This window comes from Hyperolius riggenbachi, chromosome 10 (assembly GCF_040937935.1).
Source record: "Hyperolius riggenbachi isolate aHypRig1 chromosome 10, aHypRig1.pri, whole genome shotgun sequence".
Classification (NCBI taxonomy): Eukaryota; Metazoa; Chordata; class Amphibia; order Anura; family Hyperoliidae; genus Hyperolius; species Hyperolius riggenbachi.
The window spans coordinates 167,626,636-167,646,451 of NC_090655.1; the positions used below are offsets into that span (position 1 = coordinate 167,626,636).

The window sequence follows — 19,816 nt, forward strand, 5'->3', positions numbered from 1 at the left end:
ATGTCTTGAGAAGGTGCCAAGGCTTGACCACGTAGCTGCTCTACAGATTTCCTCCGGCGTAGCGCCCGCTCTGTAGGCCCATGACGTAGCTGTTGCCCTAGTAGAATGGGCTCTTACAACCCCTGATAAGTTTGACCCTGTCAACTTATAAGCCTCCTTTATACATAATCTTATCCACTTTGCTATTGTTCTTTTAGACATCTTCATGCCCTTAGAAGCCCCTATAGTATTTATAAATAAAGCTCTAGACCTTCTAATATCTGCTACTGCTTCTAAATAATTTATCAAACATCTTCTGACATCCAATGATGGTTCTGTATTATAAGAAGGTAACGTAATCTCCTGAGATCTGTGAAACCTCGTAGATACTTTCGGTATAAATTCTTCACATGTCTTCAGAATCACCTTATCGTAGATAGTGCAGAATGGTTCATCGCAACATAAAGCCTCCATCTCACTTACTCTTCTGGCTGACGTAATTGCTATTAAGAATATCGTTTTCATTGTTAATAACTTCAATGATATATCTGACAATGGTTCAAAGGGCTCTTTCTTCAACACCCCCAAGACTAAGGATAAATCCCAGGTAGGGATCTTCCTAACAATCAATGGTCTCTTCCTCTCTATAGATCTAAAAAATTGAATGATAAGAGGATCCTCTGCTAACTTAACATCTAGAAATGTTGACAATGCCGCCACTTGGACCTTCATAGTACTAAGGGCTAAGTTCTTCTCCATTCCATCCTGCAGAAACTCCAAAACCATAGGAATAGTATCACCTGAAAACCCTGACTGTTTCTGCCACATATTGAACGTCTTCCAATATTTTAGATATATCTTACGAGTTATACTCTTTCTACAATCTAATATTGTCGTAATTACTCTCTCTGAAAGACCCCTTTTTCTCAGAGGAGACCTCTCAGAAGCCAAGCGGACAGGTTTAGATTTGGAATGCAACCTGGGCCTCTTCTTGACTTCAAGATCACTGATTCCTTTTGTGGAATCCTCCATGGACCGTCCAATCTCATCTTTAGAAGTATTGGATACCAACTTCTTCTTGGCCAGTCTGGTGTTATCATGATCACCGTAGTCCTTGACTGTATCAACTTCTGTAACACCCGAGGTATTAACTGAATCGGAGGAAATGCATACGCCTTGTTGAATACCCATTTCTGGCTCAGTGCATCCACTGCCTCTGCCCCCTCTCTGGGATTTAGTGAATAAAATCTTTTGCATTTTGTGTTTTGTCTGTTCGCGAATAGGTCTATTTGAGGACGACCCCACTTCCTGACTAATACTCTGAATATCCTGTTTGATATCTCCAACTCTGTATTCGATAGTCTGTGTCTGCTTAGAAAATCCGCCATGTTGTTCAAAGATCCCTTTAGATGAATTGCTGATAACGATAGGAGATTCTCTTCTGCTAACATCAATATTTCCATCGAGAGCTCTAGAAGCTTTTTTGATCTCGTTCCTCCCTGACGATTTATGTATGCCACAGCTGTGGTATTGTCTGTCCTGATCTGAACATGCTGTCCCCTTAATAGATGTAATGACTGCATCAGAGATTCTTTTATTGCTCTTAGTTCCCTGTAATTTGAGGACTGGTTTCTTACTGTTCTTGTCCAAAGACCCTGAAGAATTCTTCCCTCTAAATGTGCACCCCATCCTAGTAGGCTTGCATCTGTAGTCACCACCTTCTGTGTGGGATAACTCCATAATCTTCCCTCTGTGAGGACCTTCTCTGTCAACCACCATTCTAGTGACTTTAGAACTAGTTCCGGTAACGTTAATGTCTTCTCTAGATCCTCCTGTTTCTTGCTCCAGTTCTCCATCATCCAGAACTGTAGGTTTCTCGTGTGCATTAGAGCCCACTGAACAGCTGGAGAAGTTGATGTTAGAAATCCTAATACCTTCATGATTTCTCTTATTGACATGGTTGGATCTGCCTTGCAATCTACTATAATTCTTTTTGTCTTTAATACTTTTTCTTCCGTCAGATAAAGTCTCTGTGTCTGTGAGTCTATCAAGACTCCTAGAAATTGTATTCTTGATGTTGGTTGAAGAACCGACTTGTCCCAGTTTATGATCCATCCCAGATTCTGTAACTGCTCTAGAACCGTCTCTGTGTGATCCTCTGCCTGTTTGTTCGACTCTGCCACAATCAGAAGGTCGTCCAGATAAGGGATAACTAGAATCCCCTTTGTGTGAAAGTCTTTTATTACCTCTCCCATTACTTTTGAAAATATTCGGGGAGCTGACGATATTCCAAACGGTAGGACCTTGAATTGAAAGTGCTGAACTAGTTTCTTTTTCTTTACCGCAAATCTTAGGAATTTCTGGGACGAGTCTCTTACTGGGATGTGCCAGTATGCATCCCTTAGGTCGATATTTGTCATTACACATCCTGGGGTCAGTAAGTTTCTTACAGAAAAAATCGATTCCATCCTGAATCTTAGATAAGATACAAAGGGATTTAAAGGCTTTAGATTGAGTATTAACCTGAACTTCCCCGTCGGTTTTCGAACCAGGAAAATCGTCGAGTAAAATCCTTTGTGTTCCTGACTCTTTGGGACAGGGACCACTACCTTTTCCTTCACCATATTCTCTATGCTGTTTACCAACGCGAATCTCCTTTCCTTGTCTCTTGGAAGAGGAGTCGCCACAAATCTTTTTCTTGGAAATGATTGAAACTGAATTTTGTATCCCTGTCTTACCAGATTGAGAATGAAATCGTTTTTCGTTATTTTTGACCATTGGGAATAATACTGCATTAGCCGACCCCCAACTCTTCCTTTGGCGTCACTTTTTTTCTTTATTGTCTGTGTTACGAAAAAGAAAATTCCTTTTCGCTCCTTCCTTATTAATGGCCCAGGGTTTCTTTCTCTGTTGAAACTTATCCCTATTATCCTGCCTGTTTCTCCTGAAAAATCTTTTGTTCTGAATAAATTTCTTTTTCTTCGGAAACCCTTTCTTCCTATCGGAAGTTCTCTCCAATATTTCATCTAGCTGGGCTCCGAACAGCAGTTCTCCATCAAAAGGTATATTACACACCCTAGCTTTGGAGGCCTGACTTCCATCCCAGTTTTTTATCCAGAGATTACGTCTGGCCGTATTAATTAATGCACTTGTTCTAGCATTTACTCTAATATTTTCTGCTGCAGCATCCGTAATATAATCTGTAGCCTTGGCTACAACCTCTAATGATTCTAAAATTTCTTTTTTAGATGCCCCCCTCTCAACATTTTCCTGAACCTTCTTTACCCAAAGGGCTAATACTCTTGAAACACAAGTCGTAGCTGCCGCAGGTCTAAAGTTAGCTCCAGCTGAAGCCCAGGCCTTCTTTAAAGCAAATTCGACTCTCTTATCTTGTGGGTCCTTGAGGTATCCCAGATCCTCAAATGCTAACTCGTTGTCCTTATTCACTTGTGAGAAAGCTGCATCTAATCTGGGGCATCGATCCCATGTCTTTATATCCCCCTCTGAAAATGGAAATCTTTTAACAAACCCTTTGGACATGAATAATTTCCTATCCGGAAATTTCCATTGACTCATTATAGTATTCTTAGTGGATTTGTGAACAGGGAATGTCAGTGGTTCTGATGGCTCCATTCCCTGATATAATTTATCATGAATTGATATTTCTTCCGTCTTTTTGGGTTCTATTTTAAGAGTGTTATTAATAGCTAAAATGAGTTCATCCGTCTCATCCGCTGGAAATCTGAATCTAGAAACCTTCTTAAGATCCGACTGACTTTCCACACTCCTTACTGAGGATGCATCAGACTCATCATCATCTCCTTCATTATCCTCATCCTCTTCCATAGCTTCCTCTTCTGATGAAGAGATCACTCTTCTTTTATTTGATTTACTTTTATGTTTACCCGGTTGTTCTGGCTGTATCGGATCAGAACTATGCTCCGGTGCTGTACCAGCCGCTGTGCCAGCTGATGCTGTAACTACTTCCACTGCCGGATTCACAGCCTCTGATAGAGCTTCTTTCAAGGATTTAATTGTATCTGTCATCTCTTGTTTCATCACTGATCTAATTTCTTCCTGTAATGTGCCTGACTGTTCCTGAACTAACTTCACTAGGCAAGGTTGACAAAACTGTCTGGCATAATTATGGGCAAGCTTTGTGTCACAGAGCGGGCACCGCCTTCTTGGCCTTGAAGGGTCAGTAGCTTCTGTGCCCTACAATAAAACATATAAAAAAACAGTGTCACCTAAAGTCCTCTACAGAAGAAGGACACCCAGGTGCATATACCTCTAATAGTGATAATACAGCCATCACCCAGACAAGGCATCCATGATTGTGTAGTTAGAATATGTACTAACTATACATAATAGATAGACTAAAAGATCTTCATCAATCTATTTAGTACTTCAAGACAGAATATACAATATTAATCTGTATATAACAACATCTGTAAAAATACCCCACGGCAGACTATAATATGCGAAATAGCAGAATCCATGTTTATAAAATAATTGCAATGCACTATAATCACGGATTTCAGACATCTGCCAGATACATAATAACTAATAATATGTCAATGAACAGACCTCAGAAAAGACGCTAAGCAGACAACCCGCGTATACTGCTATACTGATAGTGCTATGTATACATTCTGTATATAAACAGACCTCAGCATAGATGCGGCGTACTAGCGTATGGCTCATACCATAAAGGTCACCAAGCCTCCGCCAATCTCACCTTTCCCGGTTCCTGCTTAGCGTCCATCCCGCTCCGCTCTCCAAACGAAATGCCGAGCCATGCGGGTTTCCGGCGTCTCTTCACCCTCGCGACCGGAAGTGACGTCACGTAAGGGCGGAAGTCCAACGTCCGGGCGCCGCCATTGTGGGCAACATCCAGCCAACCCTCCGGAGGCTCAGGACCACTCACTCCGTCACTTCCGGCGCGACCAACGGCCTCCGCCACGCGGGGAGTCACAGACGCCGCATGCTGTGCCCGGATCCACCTCATCCAGGGTAGCCGAGACAGTCTCTGGAGGAGGTAAGAAGAAATCAGCTCCTCCAACCGGATCCAAACTCCTCTCCAGGCAGGTCCATCATACGCCGCCAACCCGGTCCCTGGCACACCTGGCCTGACAGACCGGCGAGCGACATAGAGCACTCTTGTTCCCTGGAACAGGAAACGTCAACTGGCGAGTGAGGGTGTCTGATAAAATTTATAGAGTACTCAATTGGACGTTTCCTGTTCCTGGGAGGAGCCTATGTCGTCTCATGGTGGACCTGTCCTGGAGGTTACTGGAAAAACTATCATTTGTTTCGCTACCCTGCTATTCAGCCGCACAAACTGAACCCTGGCTTCTGAAGAGTCCCTACTATGGTTGATAGCTAGATAAAATAGAGTGCAGTGTTCTCCCCAGGCTCTTTTAGCAGGGTGCTCCACCCGGCTAGATTTGGTGACCACCCGGCTGTCATCGGCTCACCTCCTCACCTCCTCCTATGCTGTAAGCACAGTTGCCCTGCATTTTCAACTCGCCCCACCCGGCTACTTTTTAATGCCACCCGGATACTATTTCATGCCACCCGGCTGGAAAAAAATTCTGGGGAGAACACTGGAGTGTGTTTAACAGTTTTCTATTTGCCGGTCTAGAGTCAGCCAGTCAGTGGGTTCCTCTGTCTCATGGTAACAGAGGTGGTGGCAGTTATACCCTGAAATAGTGTGTAATTTGTATTACCGTAACTCACAGGCTCCCCTTCTAGTCGGTCTGCTGCCAAATTCTCAGCGGTTTCTGCACACCAATTGCGACCACAGATCGCATGGTCTGTGTCCTGAAACCGATTGGAAGGCATTGTGCGGTCCCGGCCACTAGGGGCCCTGTGACAAAGCCCAACTAGCTACACAACTGTCTGAAAAGTCCAAGTTCTCAGTTAATCCCACTTCCTGCCAGCAAGTATACAGGCAGGGAGTGGCAATTTTGAAGGAACAGATTTTTAGAGATAAAAACTATAGCTTATCAGAGAAGAACCCTTTTGTTTATATAAAATAAAGACATCCAGAACTCCTGCATACATAAATCAGACTTTCACTGAGCAAATGCCCAGACTTCTTACCTTCACCATCTTGTCCCATCCACAGGAAACGATTATTGGATTGCTGCTGTTGGGCGAGAAGCGGACACATGAGACCCATTCAGTGTGAGATTCCTCCTGTTAAACATAAATCATAATTCAGAGATCAAATGCAAAAATAACCAGACTACTTCTTAAAGCATTACAAACTACAGCTTTACTGATCCCATCATAATTGCAGGATTCTCAGCCTATTTGATATTGTTTCTATGAGAAACACTCAGGTGAGAGATTTTCTAATCATGGGGACCAGATCAGCCCAATCAGCAATGTCCTCCCCAGGTCAGTGTCTCACCTGCACTGTGTACTTGCACACTCCTAGCGTGTTCCACAGCTTAATGGTCTTGTCTCGGGATCCAGACACAATCTGACGGTTGTCTGCAGAGAAAGCCACGCTCAGTACATCTTTAGTGTGACCCACAAAGCGCCTGGTGGTGGTGCCACTGAAACAAAGAATATTTATACATGATACCACTGTTAGTCAAGCCAGCCTCCATATCACCATGGGATTCATCTAAATCAGGTGCCAGGAAATTTGGGTGCAAGGTCGAAAAAACGCTCACCTGTTCCTGAAAAAGCCCCAGCGGCGTAGACCACTATCCCCACCCCCCAGGATGGCAAGATGCAATTCAGCTGCTGGCTATTGCTGGCGGCTGAATTGCACTTTTTTGTAATTTGGGCTCAGTCTTTTGCTGCAGTCCAAATTATTCTTTGTGCACAGCTATAGCCATTATTCACATTACAGTCTAAGGCGGCACCCAGCTGTCCGGTGCCCTTTAAAAAACTGTCTCAACTCAGATCTACCAACTTACGTAGTAAGATCCCACAGACGTAGAGTTCCATCCCAAGATCCAGACAGAGCAAACTGACCATCTGATGAGATGACAACGTCGCTGACGAAGTGGGAGTGACCACGCAGGGCACGCTGGGGTACACCATAATTTGTCTCATCACGGGTCAACTTCCACATAATGACTGTCTTATCTGCAATGAAAATGTCGAGCTTTACTAGGCTGCAAGGAAACCGAAACAGAGCAAAAATAATTACATTAACCTTATGAAAAAAAATTACAACAACATAGGTATGAATATCCAAACTAAGCAACAACTGTCATTCAAATACAAAATATAAAAAGGAGTGTATTACAAAAATGCATAAATGGTAGCACAAGTAAAAGCTGCTTATAAACATACACAAATCCAGTAACACAAGTAAATGCAAGGGGAAGGGGAGGGGGGGTGGTCCACTTTCTTGGCTGGAGTACAACTTTAAAGAGAACCCGAGGTGGGGATATTAGAATGAAATCGATACACAGAGGCTGGGTCTGGCTATAGTGCCCAGCCTCTGTTGCTATTTGAATCCCCCTCAAGTCCCCCCTGCGCTCCGTTCTAGCCCATAAATTACAGCCGCGCTGTCGGGCAATGTTTACCTCCCTAATGTCACTCACGCCGTCCCCCCCCACCTTCTGCAGAGCGCCGGTCCCCGCCCCTTCCCTCCAATCAGCGGCGAGGGAAGGGACGTGGGCGGGGACCAGCGTGAGTGACACTAGGGAGGGATTCAACTAGCAACAGAGGCTGGGCACTATAGCCAGACCCAGCCTCTGTGTATAGATTTCGTTCTAAGATCCCCACTTCGGGTTCTCTTTAATTGCCTAACTGGACAAGCCCTACAGAGGTGTTACTAAAAGACAACTGCTGGTGATATGCCAGTAGACTAACCACAATCTGCAACAGTCTGACCAACTACATGTAAACAGAGCAGCAGCGCAATTCTAGTTCATTCCTGCAATCTAATATATGAATGATATAATAAAGTACCAAAGTATCAGATAAAAAGCACACAATGTCCCAGTGAGCAGCGATGGGATTAAAAATGTAACGTTTGGCCCCAAACACCAAAATTAGCAGTAGCTGAAACAGAAATCGTAGGGAGTAATTTACACAGCCAGTTTCCAAACCGTTCAAGGAACACCATAGTAAAATTTAAAATACATGTGTACACATACTTCTAAGTACATTTCTCCCAAATTAAAATGCTCTACAAATTATTCTAAGTTGCCACTTACAGTAGGCAGTACAAATCTGACATGTTTCCAACTAGTTCATCACCGAATGGTGGGATTCTCAGTTTTTTTTTTTAAAGCATTTACATGGCAGTGACAGTCCAGCTGCCTGAATAGTAGGCCGAGTAGGCAAGCCATCCAGCATCATTTCCAGGGAGCGCTTTAGTAAAGAATAAAGGAGATACAGAGAATCCCCCACGAGGAGATTGACGAGTCCAAAATCTGCAGGAGCTGTCAGAGTTTAACTGCCTTATGTAAAGTGAAAGGAACATAGAAACGTAGTAATTTATAGTTTAATTTACTATGGTAGAATTGTACTATAAGAATGTGTACACATGATTTATACATTTTACTGAGAGTTGTCTTTAGAGCCACATTACACCTCAAAAAAGCATGTGCAATCTCCATTGCACTTGTGCTGTAGGCCTTTACCTTTTAAGCGCAAGAAAGGCCTATCTACATATACAGTAGCAAGTATGAAGCCTATAAACTATAAGGAACTCTATAGAGCAAGAGAAACGGGTGCAAGAAATAAACGAACAAGAGCATGACTTCACATGACTTCAACAATTGGCGCACAGAACGAGGCAATACTACAGTGCTAGGCCCACACAGAGCCTGTACTGCTACAGACCAGTGTTGCCAACCTTTCACGTTTTTACTGACAAATACCTAAAAATTTACTGACAAAAGATTTTTTTTTTACTGTCAAAAACCCCTGCGCCACAAAAATATGCGTGGTCACTCAACAGAATGTGGGCATGGTCATGGGTGGGGCCAAATATACATGATTTTAGTATTGCTGTAAAAGGTCTGCCAGAGAAGTTTGAGCTCTGTCATAGTGTTACACCCCCCCCCCCCCCCCTTTCATGTTATCTTAGGGCCTGTTTCCACTACACGCAGATTCTGCATGCAGAAAACTGACTTCAATGAATTCCTATGGGCCTGTTTCCACTGAACGTGATTTTTCTGATGCAGATTTCCCATAGGCATTCATTGGAGTCAGTTTTCTGCATGCAGAATCTGCGTGTAGTGGAAACAGGCCCTTACAGCATTTCACCAAAAATCCAGGTAATCTGGTAGAGGTTCCCTAAAAATAGATCTGGCAGCAGATCTATAGACGTCCCCAAAACAGGTAGCCGGGGGGGGGGGCGAGACGTCCCCAAAACAGGTAGCCGGGGGGGGGGGGGGGGCGAGACGTCCCCAAAACAGGTAGCCGGGGGGGGGGGCGAGACGTCCCCAAAACAGGTAGCCGGGGGGGGGGCGAGACGTCCCCAAAACAGGTAGCCGGGGGGGGGGGGGCGAGACGTCCCCAAAACAGGTAGCCGGGGGGGGCGAGACGTCCCCAAAACAGGTAGCCGGGGGGGGGCGAGACGTCCCCAAAACAGGTAGCCGGGGGGGGCGAGACGTCCCCAAAACAGGTAGCCGGGGGGGGCGAGACGTCCCCAAAACAGGTAGCCGGGGGGGGCGAGACGTCCCCAAAACAGGTAGCCGGGGGGGGGGGGCGAGACGTCCCCAAAACAGGTAGCCGGGGGGGCGAGACGTCCCCAAAACAGGTAGCCGGGGGGGGGGCGAGACGTCCCCAAAACAGGTAGCCGGGGGGGGGCGAGACGTCCCCAAAACAGGTAGCCGGGGGGGGGGGGGGGCGAGACGTCCCCAAAACAGGTAGCCGGGGGGGCGAGACGTCCCCAAAACAGGTAGCCGGGGGGGCGAGACGTCCCCAAAACAGGTAGCCGGGGGGGCGAGACGTCCCCAAAACAGGTAGCCGGGGGGGCGAGACGTCCCCAAAACAGGTAGCCGGGGGGGCGAGACGTCCCCAAAACAGGTAGCCGGGGGGGCGAGACGTCCCCAAAACAGGTAGCCGGGGGGGCGAGACGTCCCCAAAACAGGTAGCCGGGGGGGCGAGACGTCCCCAAAAAAGGTAGCCGGGGGGGCGAGACGTCCCCAAAAAAGGTAGCCGGGGGGGCGAGACGTCCCCAAAACAGGTAGCCGGGGGGGGGGGGCGAGACGTCCCCAAAACAGGTAGCCGGGGGGGGGGGCGAGACGTCCCCAAAACAGGTAGCCGGGGGGGGGGGAGACGTCCCCAAAACAGGTAGCCGGGGGGGGCGAGACGTCCCCAAAACAGGTAGCCGGGGGGGGCAAGACGTCCCCAAAACAGGTAGCCGGGGGGGGGCAAGACGTCCCCAAAACAGGTAGCCGGGGGGGGGGGGGCAAGACGTCCCCAAAACAGGTAGCCGGGGGGGGGGCGAGACGTCCCCAAAACAGGTAGCCAGGGGGGGGCGAGACGTCCCCAAAACAGGTAGCCAGGGGGGGGCGAGACGTCCCCAAAACAGGTAGCCAGGGGGGGGCGAGACGTCCCCAAAACAGGTAGCCAGGGGGGGGGCGAGACGTCCCCAAAACAGGTAGCCAGGGGGGGGGCGAGACGTCCCCAAAACAGGTAGCCAGGGGGGGGGGCGAGACGTCCCCAAAACAGGTAGCCAGGGGGGGGGAGACGTCCCCAAAACAGGTAGCCAAGGGGGGGGAGACGTCCCCAAAACAGGTAGCCAAGGGGGGGCGAGACGTCCCCAAAACAGGTAGCCAAGGGGGGGCGAGACGTCCCCAAAACAGGTAGCCAAGGGGGGGGCGAGACGTCCCCAAAACAGGTAGCCAGGGGGGGCGAGACGTCCCCAAAACAGGTAGCCAAGGGGGGGGCGAGACGTCCCCAAAACAGGTAGCCAGGGGGGGGGCGAGACGTCCCCAAAACAGGTAGCCAAGGGGGGGGGCGAGACGTCCCCAAAACAGGTAGCCAAGGGGGGGCGAGACATCCCCAAAACAGGTAGCCAAGGGGGGGGCGAGACATCCCCAAAACAGGTAGCCAAGGGGGGGCGAGACATCCCCAAAACAGGTAGCCAGGGGGGGGCGAGACGTCCCCAAAACAGGTAGCCAGGGGGGGGGGCGAGACGTCCCCAAAACAGGTAGCCAGGGGGGGGCGAGACGTCCCCAAAACAGGTAGCCAGGGGGGGGGCGAGACGTCCCCAAAACAGGTAGCCAGGGGGGGGCGAGACGTCCCCAAAACAGGTAGCCAGGGGGGGGCGAGACGTCCCCAAAACAGGTAGCCAGGGGGGGGGGGCGAGACGTCCCCAAAACAGGTAGCCAGGGGGGGGCGAGACGTCCCCAAAACAGGTAGCCAGGGGGGGGGCGAGACGTCCCCAAAACAGGTAGCCAGGGGGGGGGCGAGACGTCCCCAAAACAGGTAGTCAGGGGGGGGGGGCGAGACGTCCCCAAAACAGGTAGCCAGGGGGGGGCGAGACGTCCCCAAAACAGGTAGCCAGGGGGGGGGGCGAGACGTCCCCAAAACAGGTAGCCAGGGGGGGCGAGACGTCCCCAAAACAGGTAGCCAGGGGGGCGAGACGTCCCCAAAACAGGTAGCCAGGGGGGACGAGACGTCCCCAAAACAGGTAGCCAGGGGGGACGAGACGTCCCCAAAACAGGTAGCCAGGGGGGGGGCGAGACGTCCCCAAAACAGGTAGCCAGGGGGGGCATGCCATGATGTCATGTGGGTGGAGCTAACTAATGTAGTTATACCAGCTAATGTAGTTAATGACAAACAGCCAGTGCGCCCAGTACACGTAGCCAGGGGTACGTGCGCCCCGTACACGTAGCCAGGGGTACGTGCGCCCCGTACACGTAGCCAGGGGTACGTGCGCCCCGTACACGTAGCCAGGGGTACGTGCGCCCCGTACACGTAGCCAGGGGTACGTGCGCCCCGTACACGTAGCCAGGGGTACGTGCGCCCCGTACACGTAGCCAGGGGTACGTGCGCCCAGTACACGTAGCCAGGGGTACGTGCGCCCAGTACACGTAGCCAGGGGTACGTGCGCCCAGTACACGTAGCCAGGGGTACGTGCGCCCAGTACACGTAGCCAGGGGTACGTGCGCCCAGTACACGTAGCCAGGGGTACGTGCGCCCAGTACACGTAGCCAGGGGTACGTGCGCCCAGTACACGTAGCCAGGGGTACGTGCGCCCAGTACACGTAGCCAGGGGTACGTGCGCCCAGTACACGTAGCCAGGGGTACGTGCGCCCAGTACACGTAGCCAGGGGTACGTGCGCCCAGTACACGTAGCCAGGGGTACGTGCGCCCAGTACACGTAGCCAGGGGTACGTGCGCCCAGTACACGTAGCCAGGGGTACGTGCGCCCAGTACACGTAGCCAGGGGTACGTGCGCCCAGAATAGGTAGCCAGGTGTGCCTCCAGCAGGAAGGGAGCAGTGCAGAGAAGAGGGAAGCAGTGGAGAAGTGGGGCCAACTCTACTCTCCCCCCCCTTCGGAACTAAGTGCTGAGTAGAGTTTGGCAGAACTTACCTCCGTGACTCCGTCTCATTGCAGGCACGGGATGATTTGCCGCTAGACCAAAGCAGAGGAGGTAAGTTCCGCCCGCTGCCAAACACCACACAGCACTTAGTTCCAGTGTTGCGTCTGATTATGCTGCCTATTAATTTGCGCTGTCCCGCATGCGCAGGAGACTGTGCGGCCAAAGTTCCTATTTAATTATGCTGCTGGTTGTAAAATACTAAATATCTCCGCTTCCTCGAATCCTACACTCACCAAATTTTCAGGGTAGGGAGGGGACCCTGCTTACTACCTATATGCCAAATTCCCACTGGTTCTCTAATCTATCTCCTGAACCAGCAGGGCTCGGGGGGGGATTGGAAGCGGAGATATTTATTATTTTACCATCAGCTGCATAATTAACTTCACACTGCGCATGCGTGCTACTCAGTGTAGAGGGGAGCTTCCGGGCAGCATAATCAGACATTACACAGGAGAGAGCCCTAAGGTGAGCGAAGGGGTGGGGGGAGATGGCCCCCACATTCCCTTCACTGCGTTGCTCTCCTCCTGCTAATAGGGCGGGCGGTACAAATACCCGGCCACACATCGCATATCAGCCACACAGTGCAAAAGAAAGGGAGCAGCACAGCTCCATGCTGATAGAATAGCCGCTATAAACATTCATCTCACCCCGGGAGGAGCTCAGGATCATATCTGGGAACTGCGGGGTGGTGGCGATCTGTGTAACCCAGCCATTGTGCCCCTTGAGGGTCCCCCGAAGGGTCATCTGCTCGGTCATGTCTGCAATTTGCCCCGGGACGTTCCACCAGAGGAAGATGGAGAAGGATTCTCTTTCAAGTCCAAAGACACACCGGGAAAAGGCGGAAGTGGATGTACGCGTGCCTTTTATAGTCGACGTGCACAACACGACGGCATGATGTCACATCCAGAAACACGTAACGGTGTAGTGACAGAATGGGCAGCCTCGCAGAATGGGCAGCCCCGCATGCGCAGTAGAAGCCTGCGCTCCATTAAATTGTAGTGATGGGAAGTCCGGTGTAATGTCAGCTAGTGCAGCCCCGCATGCGCAGTAGGAGCCTGCGTCCCTTTAAATTGTGCAGCCGCGTAAAACGTCCTAAATATCTCCGCTTCCGCACCACGTACACCTCCGAAATGTTCAGGGGAGGGAGGGGACCCCCAGATCTAGCTCTGTGCCGAATTGCGGCCCCCGAGCCCCGCTGGTTCCCGAGACTGATTGCAGCAAACCTATATCGGGAACTAGCGGGGCTCGGGGGCTGCAATTCGACACAGAGCTAGATCTGGGGGTCCCCTCCCTCCCCTGAAAATTTCGGGAGTGTACGTGGTGCCGAAGCGGAGATATTTAAGGTTAATAATGTCTAACTTCCCACTGAGCATGTGATACTCAGTGAGGAAGGCTGCTTCTGGGCTGCAATATCTGACATTACACAGATCCTTTCAGTAAATCGATTCATTTGATTCAATTCATGAAAAAGACCCGGATCATGAATCGATTCATTTGATTCATTTCACTGAGGAGTGTGGCTAGCAGTAACTAGTTTCTAGTCACGCCCCTCCCCTGCTAATTGGCCCAGACATTATTATTATTTAGTATTTATATAGCGCTGACATATTCCGCAGCGCTTTACAGAGTATATATTGTCTTGTCACTTAACTGTCCCTCTGAGGGGCTCACAATCTAATCCCTACCATAGTACTATGTCTATGTATGTATTGTGTAGTGCCTGTATCATAGTCTAGGGCCAATTTTAGGGGGAAGCCAATTAACTTATCTGTATGTTTTTGGGATGTGCGAGGAAACCGGAGTACCCGGAGGAAACCCGCGCAGACACGGGGAGAACATACAAACTCCTTGCAGATGTTGACCTGGCTGGGATTCGAACTGGGGACATCTATTATTCCTCCTCCTGGCTCCTTTTCTTTCAGCTGTGTGTGTTGGGCCCTTTTCCGCTAGTTGCGTTTTTGCCAAAAACGCATGCGTTTGCTCATTCTTAAGGGATCTTTCACACTAGAGCCCTTTTTCTGCGTTTCAACGCAAAGTTGATACCTTGAGTTAACAAAGGTAAAATTAAAGTCCATAGACTTTCATTTTACCTTTCACACCCAACGCTGCGTTTCAATGCGTTGCCGTACGACGCACCCGGGAGCTGTTTATCGCCTGGAGCCGGCGTTTTTCCATCGGGTTAATTAATTACTACCGCCGCTGAATGCGTTGCACCGCAGATTCCCGACGACACGCCACAGGCTATTCAACGCTTGCAGGAGCCGTTTCCTGCACGCGTTGAATAGCCTGTGGCGTGTCTAATGTGAAAGAGGCCTTAGTGCAGTCTGGTTAAAATAATAATCCTGGGTGGCGTTTTCCACTGTTGTGTTCCAATTTTAAAAAAAATGCAAACGCATGTCTGCACGATTATGATGCGTTTTGCGTTTCAATGTAAAGTATAGGAACTCATGAAAACCGCTTTGCGTTTTGAATGAATTTAACCACTAGTATGTATTTTCAAAAATCAAGACAACACTTGCCAATCAGAAAAACGCAAATGGAACAAAAACACACATCAAAATTGGCCAAAAACGCAAATGCACATCAAAATTTATCAAGTTTTGCATTTTGCAGTGGAAAAGGACCCTGTGCAGCTGCAGTTCCCGGAGCAGAGCTTTTCAGCGATGCTAGATTTGGGCGCAGCCAGCGCCGCCAGCGCTGCCATAGACTGTGATGGGAATCAGTCTATAGCGGCGCTCAGTGAGTAACGTCGGCTCCGTCAGAAGACGAAGCCGAAGTTGCTTAAAAAACACAATAATTCAGCCTCCAGCAATTGCTGGAAGCCGAATTGTTTCATTCCTCCACTATCCATGGCGGCCTGGAGGGGGAATAGTAATTAAAACGGCCCAGACTTGTGCAGAAGCAGGATCAGCCATATTTCGCTGTATCCTGCGCCCAAGTCTATCGGCGCCGATTTCAAATGTACTCGCAGTTCCTGACAAATCCACTGAACTGATTCGGTTCAGTGTGATGAGTCGGATCACTCGACTCACAGGAAAGAACCGGCTCAAATGAACCAATCACTCATGAACCGGACATCACTATTAAATTGTGCAGCCACGTGAAACGTCCTAAATATCTCCGCTTCTGCAGCACATACACTCCCTAAATTTTCAGGGTAGGGAGAGGAGCCCCCGATCTAGCTCTGTGCCGAATTGCAGCCCCCGAGCTCTGCTGATTCCAGATATAGGTTTGCTGTAATCAGTCTCGGGAACCAGAGGGGCTCGGGGGCTGCAGTTCAGCACAGAGCTAGATCGGGGGCTCCCCTCCCTACCCTGAAAATTTAGGGAGTGTAGGAGGTGCGGAAGCGGAGATATTTCAGGAAAATAATGTCTAACTTCCCACGGAGCATGCGTGATACTCAGTGAGGAAGGGAGCTTCCGAGCTGCCCATTCTGATATTACATAGGCACCGCCAGTCGCAATATGGAGGTAGTTTGCTGCTCTACTGCTCCTCTACGTAACAGAGCAGCGCCACACCAGGTCGAATACGTAAATAGGGCTTTCGAATTCATTATGAGCATGCGCAGCTTATTCAATCAAGACAGGCACAGCATAGTACGGTGTATTGGCTGTTGTCATGACAACGCAGTGCAAGGCGCAAGGAACACTAGCCACAAAATAGAAAGCAGAGGCCAAGCCCTTCACATGCTGCGGCTGTAGTCACGTTTTGCCGGGCATCGCCCACTACTAAACCAATCAATTTAAAGGCCTGGGGACTGCAGGGCAGCCTTGCTTCATGCCGCTTGCAGCGTCAATCTTCGAAGGGGGCGCAGCTTTCTGATATTTCAAAGCAGTCTGTGGTTTTTCACGTTGATTGTGGTCCGCTGCAGCTCATGATAGATTCTATATCGGATTTCACACAACAGCGTAGACAGCGTAGAAGCTACAGTAGCTAGTGTACTGTAGAAGCAGTGTGAGCCAGTGGAGAAACTAAGGCATAGCTCTCTGTCCCTCTATTGGAGGGAAAGTTCCTCTTTAGGAACCCTGTCCCTCTTCTCATTTGTCCCTCTTTCTATATAAATATATATATTTCTCTACTAAAAATGTGTTTGATTAACTCTAAACTTTATTCCTATCCTTTACATATTTTAGTATATTACTAATTTGAAAATGTTAATATGAAGAAAAATGAAACAGGGTAGAAAGGACCAGTGTGGTTTGAATAATAAAACAACATATACAGTGGTGTGAAAAACTATTTGCCCCCTTCCTGATTTCTTATTCTTTTGCATGTTTGTCACAATTAAATGTTTCTGCTCATCAAAAACCGTTAACTATTAGTCAAAGATAACATAACATAATTGATAACATAATTGAACACAAAATGCAGTTTTAAATGATGTTTTTTATTATTTAGTGAGAAAAAAAACCTCAAAACCTACATGACCCTGTGTGAAAAAGAAATTGCCCCCTGAACCTAATAACTGGTTGGGCCACCCTTAGCAGCAATAACTGCAATCAAGCATTTACGATAACTTGCAACGAGTCTTTTACAGCGCTCTGGAGGAATTTTGGCCCACTCATCTTTGCAGAATTGTTGTAATTCAGCTTTATTTGAGGGTTTTCTAGCATGAACCGCCTTTTTAAGGTCATGCCACAACATCTCAATAGGATTCAGGTCAGGACTTTGACTAGGCCTCTCCAAAGTCTTCATTTTGTTTTCCTTCAGCCATTCAGAGGTGAATTTTCTGGTGTGTTTTGGGTCATTGTCCTGCTGCAGCATCCAAGATCGCTTCAGCTTGAGTTGACAAACAGATGGCCAGACATTCTCCTTCAGGATTTTTTGGCAGACAGTAGAATTCATGGTTCCATCTATCACAGCATGCCTTCCAGGTCCTGAAGCAGCAAAACAACCCCAGACCATCACACTACCACCACCATATTTTACTGTTGGTATGATGTTCTTCTGCTGAAATGCTGTGTTACTTCTACGCCAGATGTAACGGGACGCGCACCTTCCAAAAAGTTCATCTTTTGTCTCGTCGGTCCACAAGGTATTTTCCCAAAAGTCTTGGCAATCATTGAGATGTTTTTTTAGCAAAATTGAGACGAGCCTTAATGTTCTTTTTGCTTAAAAGTGGTTTGCGCCTTGGATATCTTCCATGCAGGCCATTTTGCCCAGTCTCTTTCTTATGGTGGAGTCGTGAACACTGACCTTAATTGAGGCAAGTGAGGCCTGCAGTTCTTTAGATGTTGTCCTGGGGTCTTTTGTAGCCTCTCCGATGAGTTTTCTCTGCGCTCTTGGGGTAATTTTGGTCGGCCGGCCACTCCTGGGAAGGTTCAACACTGTTCCATGTGTTTACCATTTGTGGATAATGGCTCTCACTGTGGTTTGCTGGAGTCCCAAAACTTTAGAAATGGCTTTATAACCTTTACCAGACTAATAGATTTCAATTACAGTACTTTTGTTCTCATTTGTTCCTGAATTTCTTTGGATCTTGGCATGATGTCTAGCTTTTGTGGTGCTTTTGGTCTACTTCTCTGTGTCAGATAGCTCCTATTTAAGTGATTTCTTGATTGAAACAGGTGTGGCAGTAATCAGGCCTGGGGGTGACTACAGAAATTGAACTCAGGTGTAATAAACCACCTTTAAGTTATTTTTTAACAAAGGGGGGCAATCACTTTTTCACACAGGGCCATGTAGATTTGGAGTTTTTTTTTCCCACTAAATAATAAAAACCATCATTTAAAACTGCATTTTGTGTTCAATTAGGTTATCTTTGACTAATAGTTAACGGTTTTTGATGAGCAGAAACATTTAAGTGTGACAAACATGCAAAAGAATAAGAAATCAGGAAGGGGGCAAATAGTTTTTCACACCACTGTATTTCTTATGCAATCTTTATGGTATGCGTGACTAGGGGTGTGACGGGGCGTGCCTTAAGTGTTCTCTTTCTAATCTCAAAAAGTTGGGAGGTATGCTAAGGTAAACCCGGTGATCCAACAAAATAGCCTACATCGTCAAATTAATGCTGGGTACACAAGTTACGTTTTTTCGTGCAATTTTGTGACCCGATTGTTTTTTTTTGGACAATTCCGCACACGATTCAGCACTCAATTCTCTTATCTTCATTCGTTTTTCTTATCTTTTTCCATTCACCGCTATGAGAAATCGAGCGCGGAAACGATCGGGAGCAATATCGGACATGACGGATTTTATCTATCTGATCCATCTATCGCACAGAAAATCGTACCTTGTGTACTCAGCATAACCTACATCCAATTGACTTTACTTTCCTAACCCTAACCATCCTGCCTATACATTTGTCATTGCATGTAGGTAGATTCAACGGATAGGCTATTTCGTTGGCAGGCCCCCGCCCCCCCCCCCCCCCCCCCCACCCTAGCAATGATAACCCTGGGGCCCCCATCCCACACCAAATTAACCACTTAAAGTGGAACTGAAATATGAGGTATACGGAGGCTGCCATATTTATTTCCTTTTAATCAATACCAGTTGTCTGGCAGCCCTGCTGGTCTATTTCTCTGCAGTAGTATCTGAATAACACCAGAAACAAACATGCAGCTAGTCTTTTCAGATATGACATTAACCCCCTTGGCGGTATGAAAAATACCGCCAGGGGGCAGCGCAGCAGTTTTCTAAAAAAAAAAAATTTTTAAATCATGTAGCGAGCCCAGGGCTCGCTACATGATAGCCGCTGCTCAGCGGCATCCCCCCGCCCGCTTCGATCGCCTTCGGCGATCTCCGATCAGGAAATCCCGTTCAAAGAACGGGATTTCCTGGAGGGCTTCCCCCGTCGCCATGGCGACGGGGCGGGATGACGTCACCGACATCAGCGACGTCGGGACGTCATTGGGAGACCCGATCCACCCCTTGGCGCTGCCTGGCACTGATTGGCCAGGCAGCGCAGGGGTCTGGGGGGGGGGGCCGCGCGCCGCACCGGATAGCGGCGATCGGGCGCGCGGCGGCGGCGATCGGGGTGCTGGCGCAGCTAGCAAAGTGCTAGCTGTGTCCAGCAAAAAAAAAATTATGTAAATCGGCCCAGCAGGGCCTGAGCGGCACCCTCCGGCGGCTTACCCCGTGTCACACACGGGGTTACCGCTAAGGAGGTTAATGTCAGAAACACCTGATCTGCTGCATGCTTGTTCAGGGGCTATGGCTAATAGTATTAAAGGCAAAGGATCAGCAGGAGGGCCTGGCAACTGGCATTGCTTAGATGGAAATAAATATGGCAGCCTCCAACCTCTCACTTCGGTTGTCCTTTAAGGACCACAGGCTTACACTCCCCTATTGA

General features: G+C 48.5%; 1 protein-coding gene across 1 annotated transcript in view; it reads right to left on the reverse strand.

Moving 5' to 3' along the window:
- Window positions 1-13,370, reverse strand: part of LOC137533881 (small ribosomal subunit protein RACK1) — a 38,143-nt gene extending 24,773 nt beyond the window's left edge. Inside the window, exons 1-4 of the mRNA XM_068255139.1 lie at window positions 13,167-13,370; window positions 6,915-7,086; window positions 6,398-6,545; window positions 6,085-6,180 (exon numbers count right to left, since the gene is read on the reverse strand). Coding sequence (XP_068111240.1) covers window positions 6,085-6,180; window positions 6,398-6,545; window positions 6,915-7,086; window positions 13,167-13,275 — 525 coding nt within the window. The 5' untranslated portion in view covers window positions 13,276-13,370. The remainder of the gene's footprint in view (window positions 1-6,084; window positions 6,181-6,397; window positions 6,546-6,914; window positions 7,087-13,166) is intronic.
- Window positions 13,371-19,816: the final 6,446 nt, after the last annotated feature.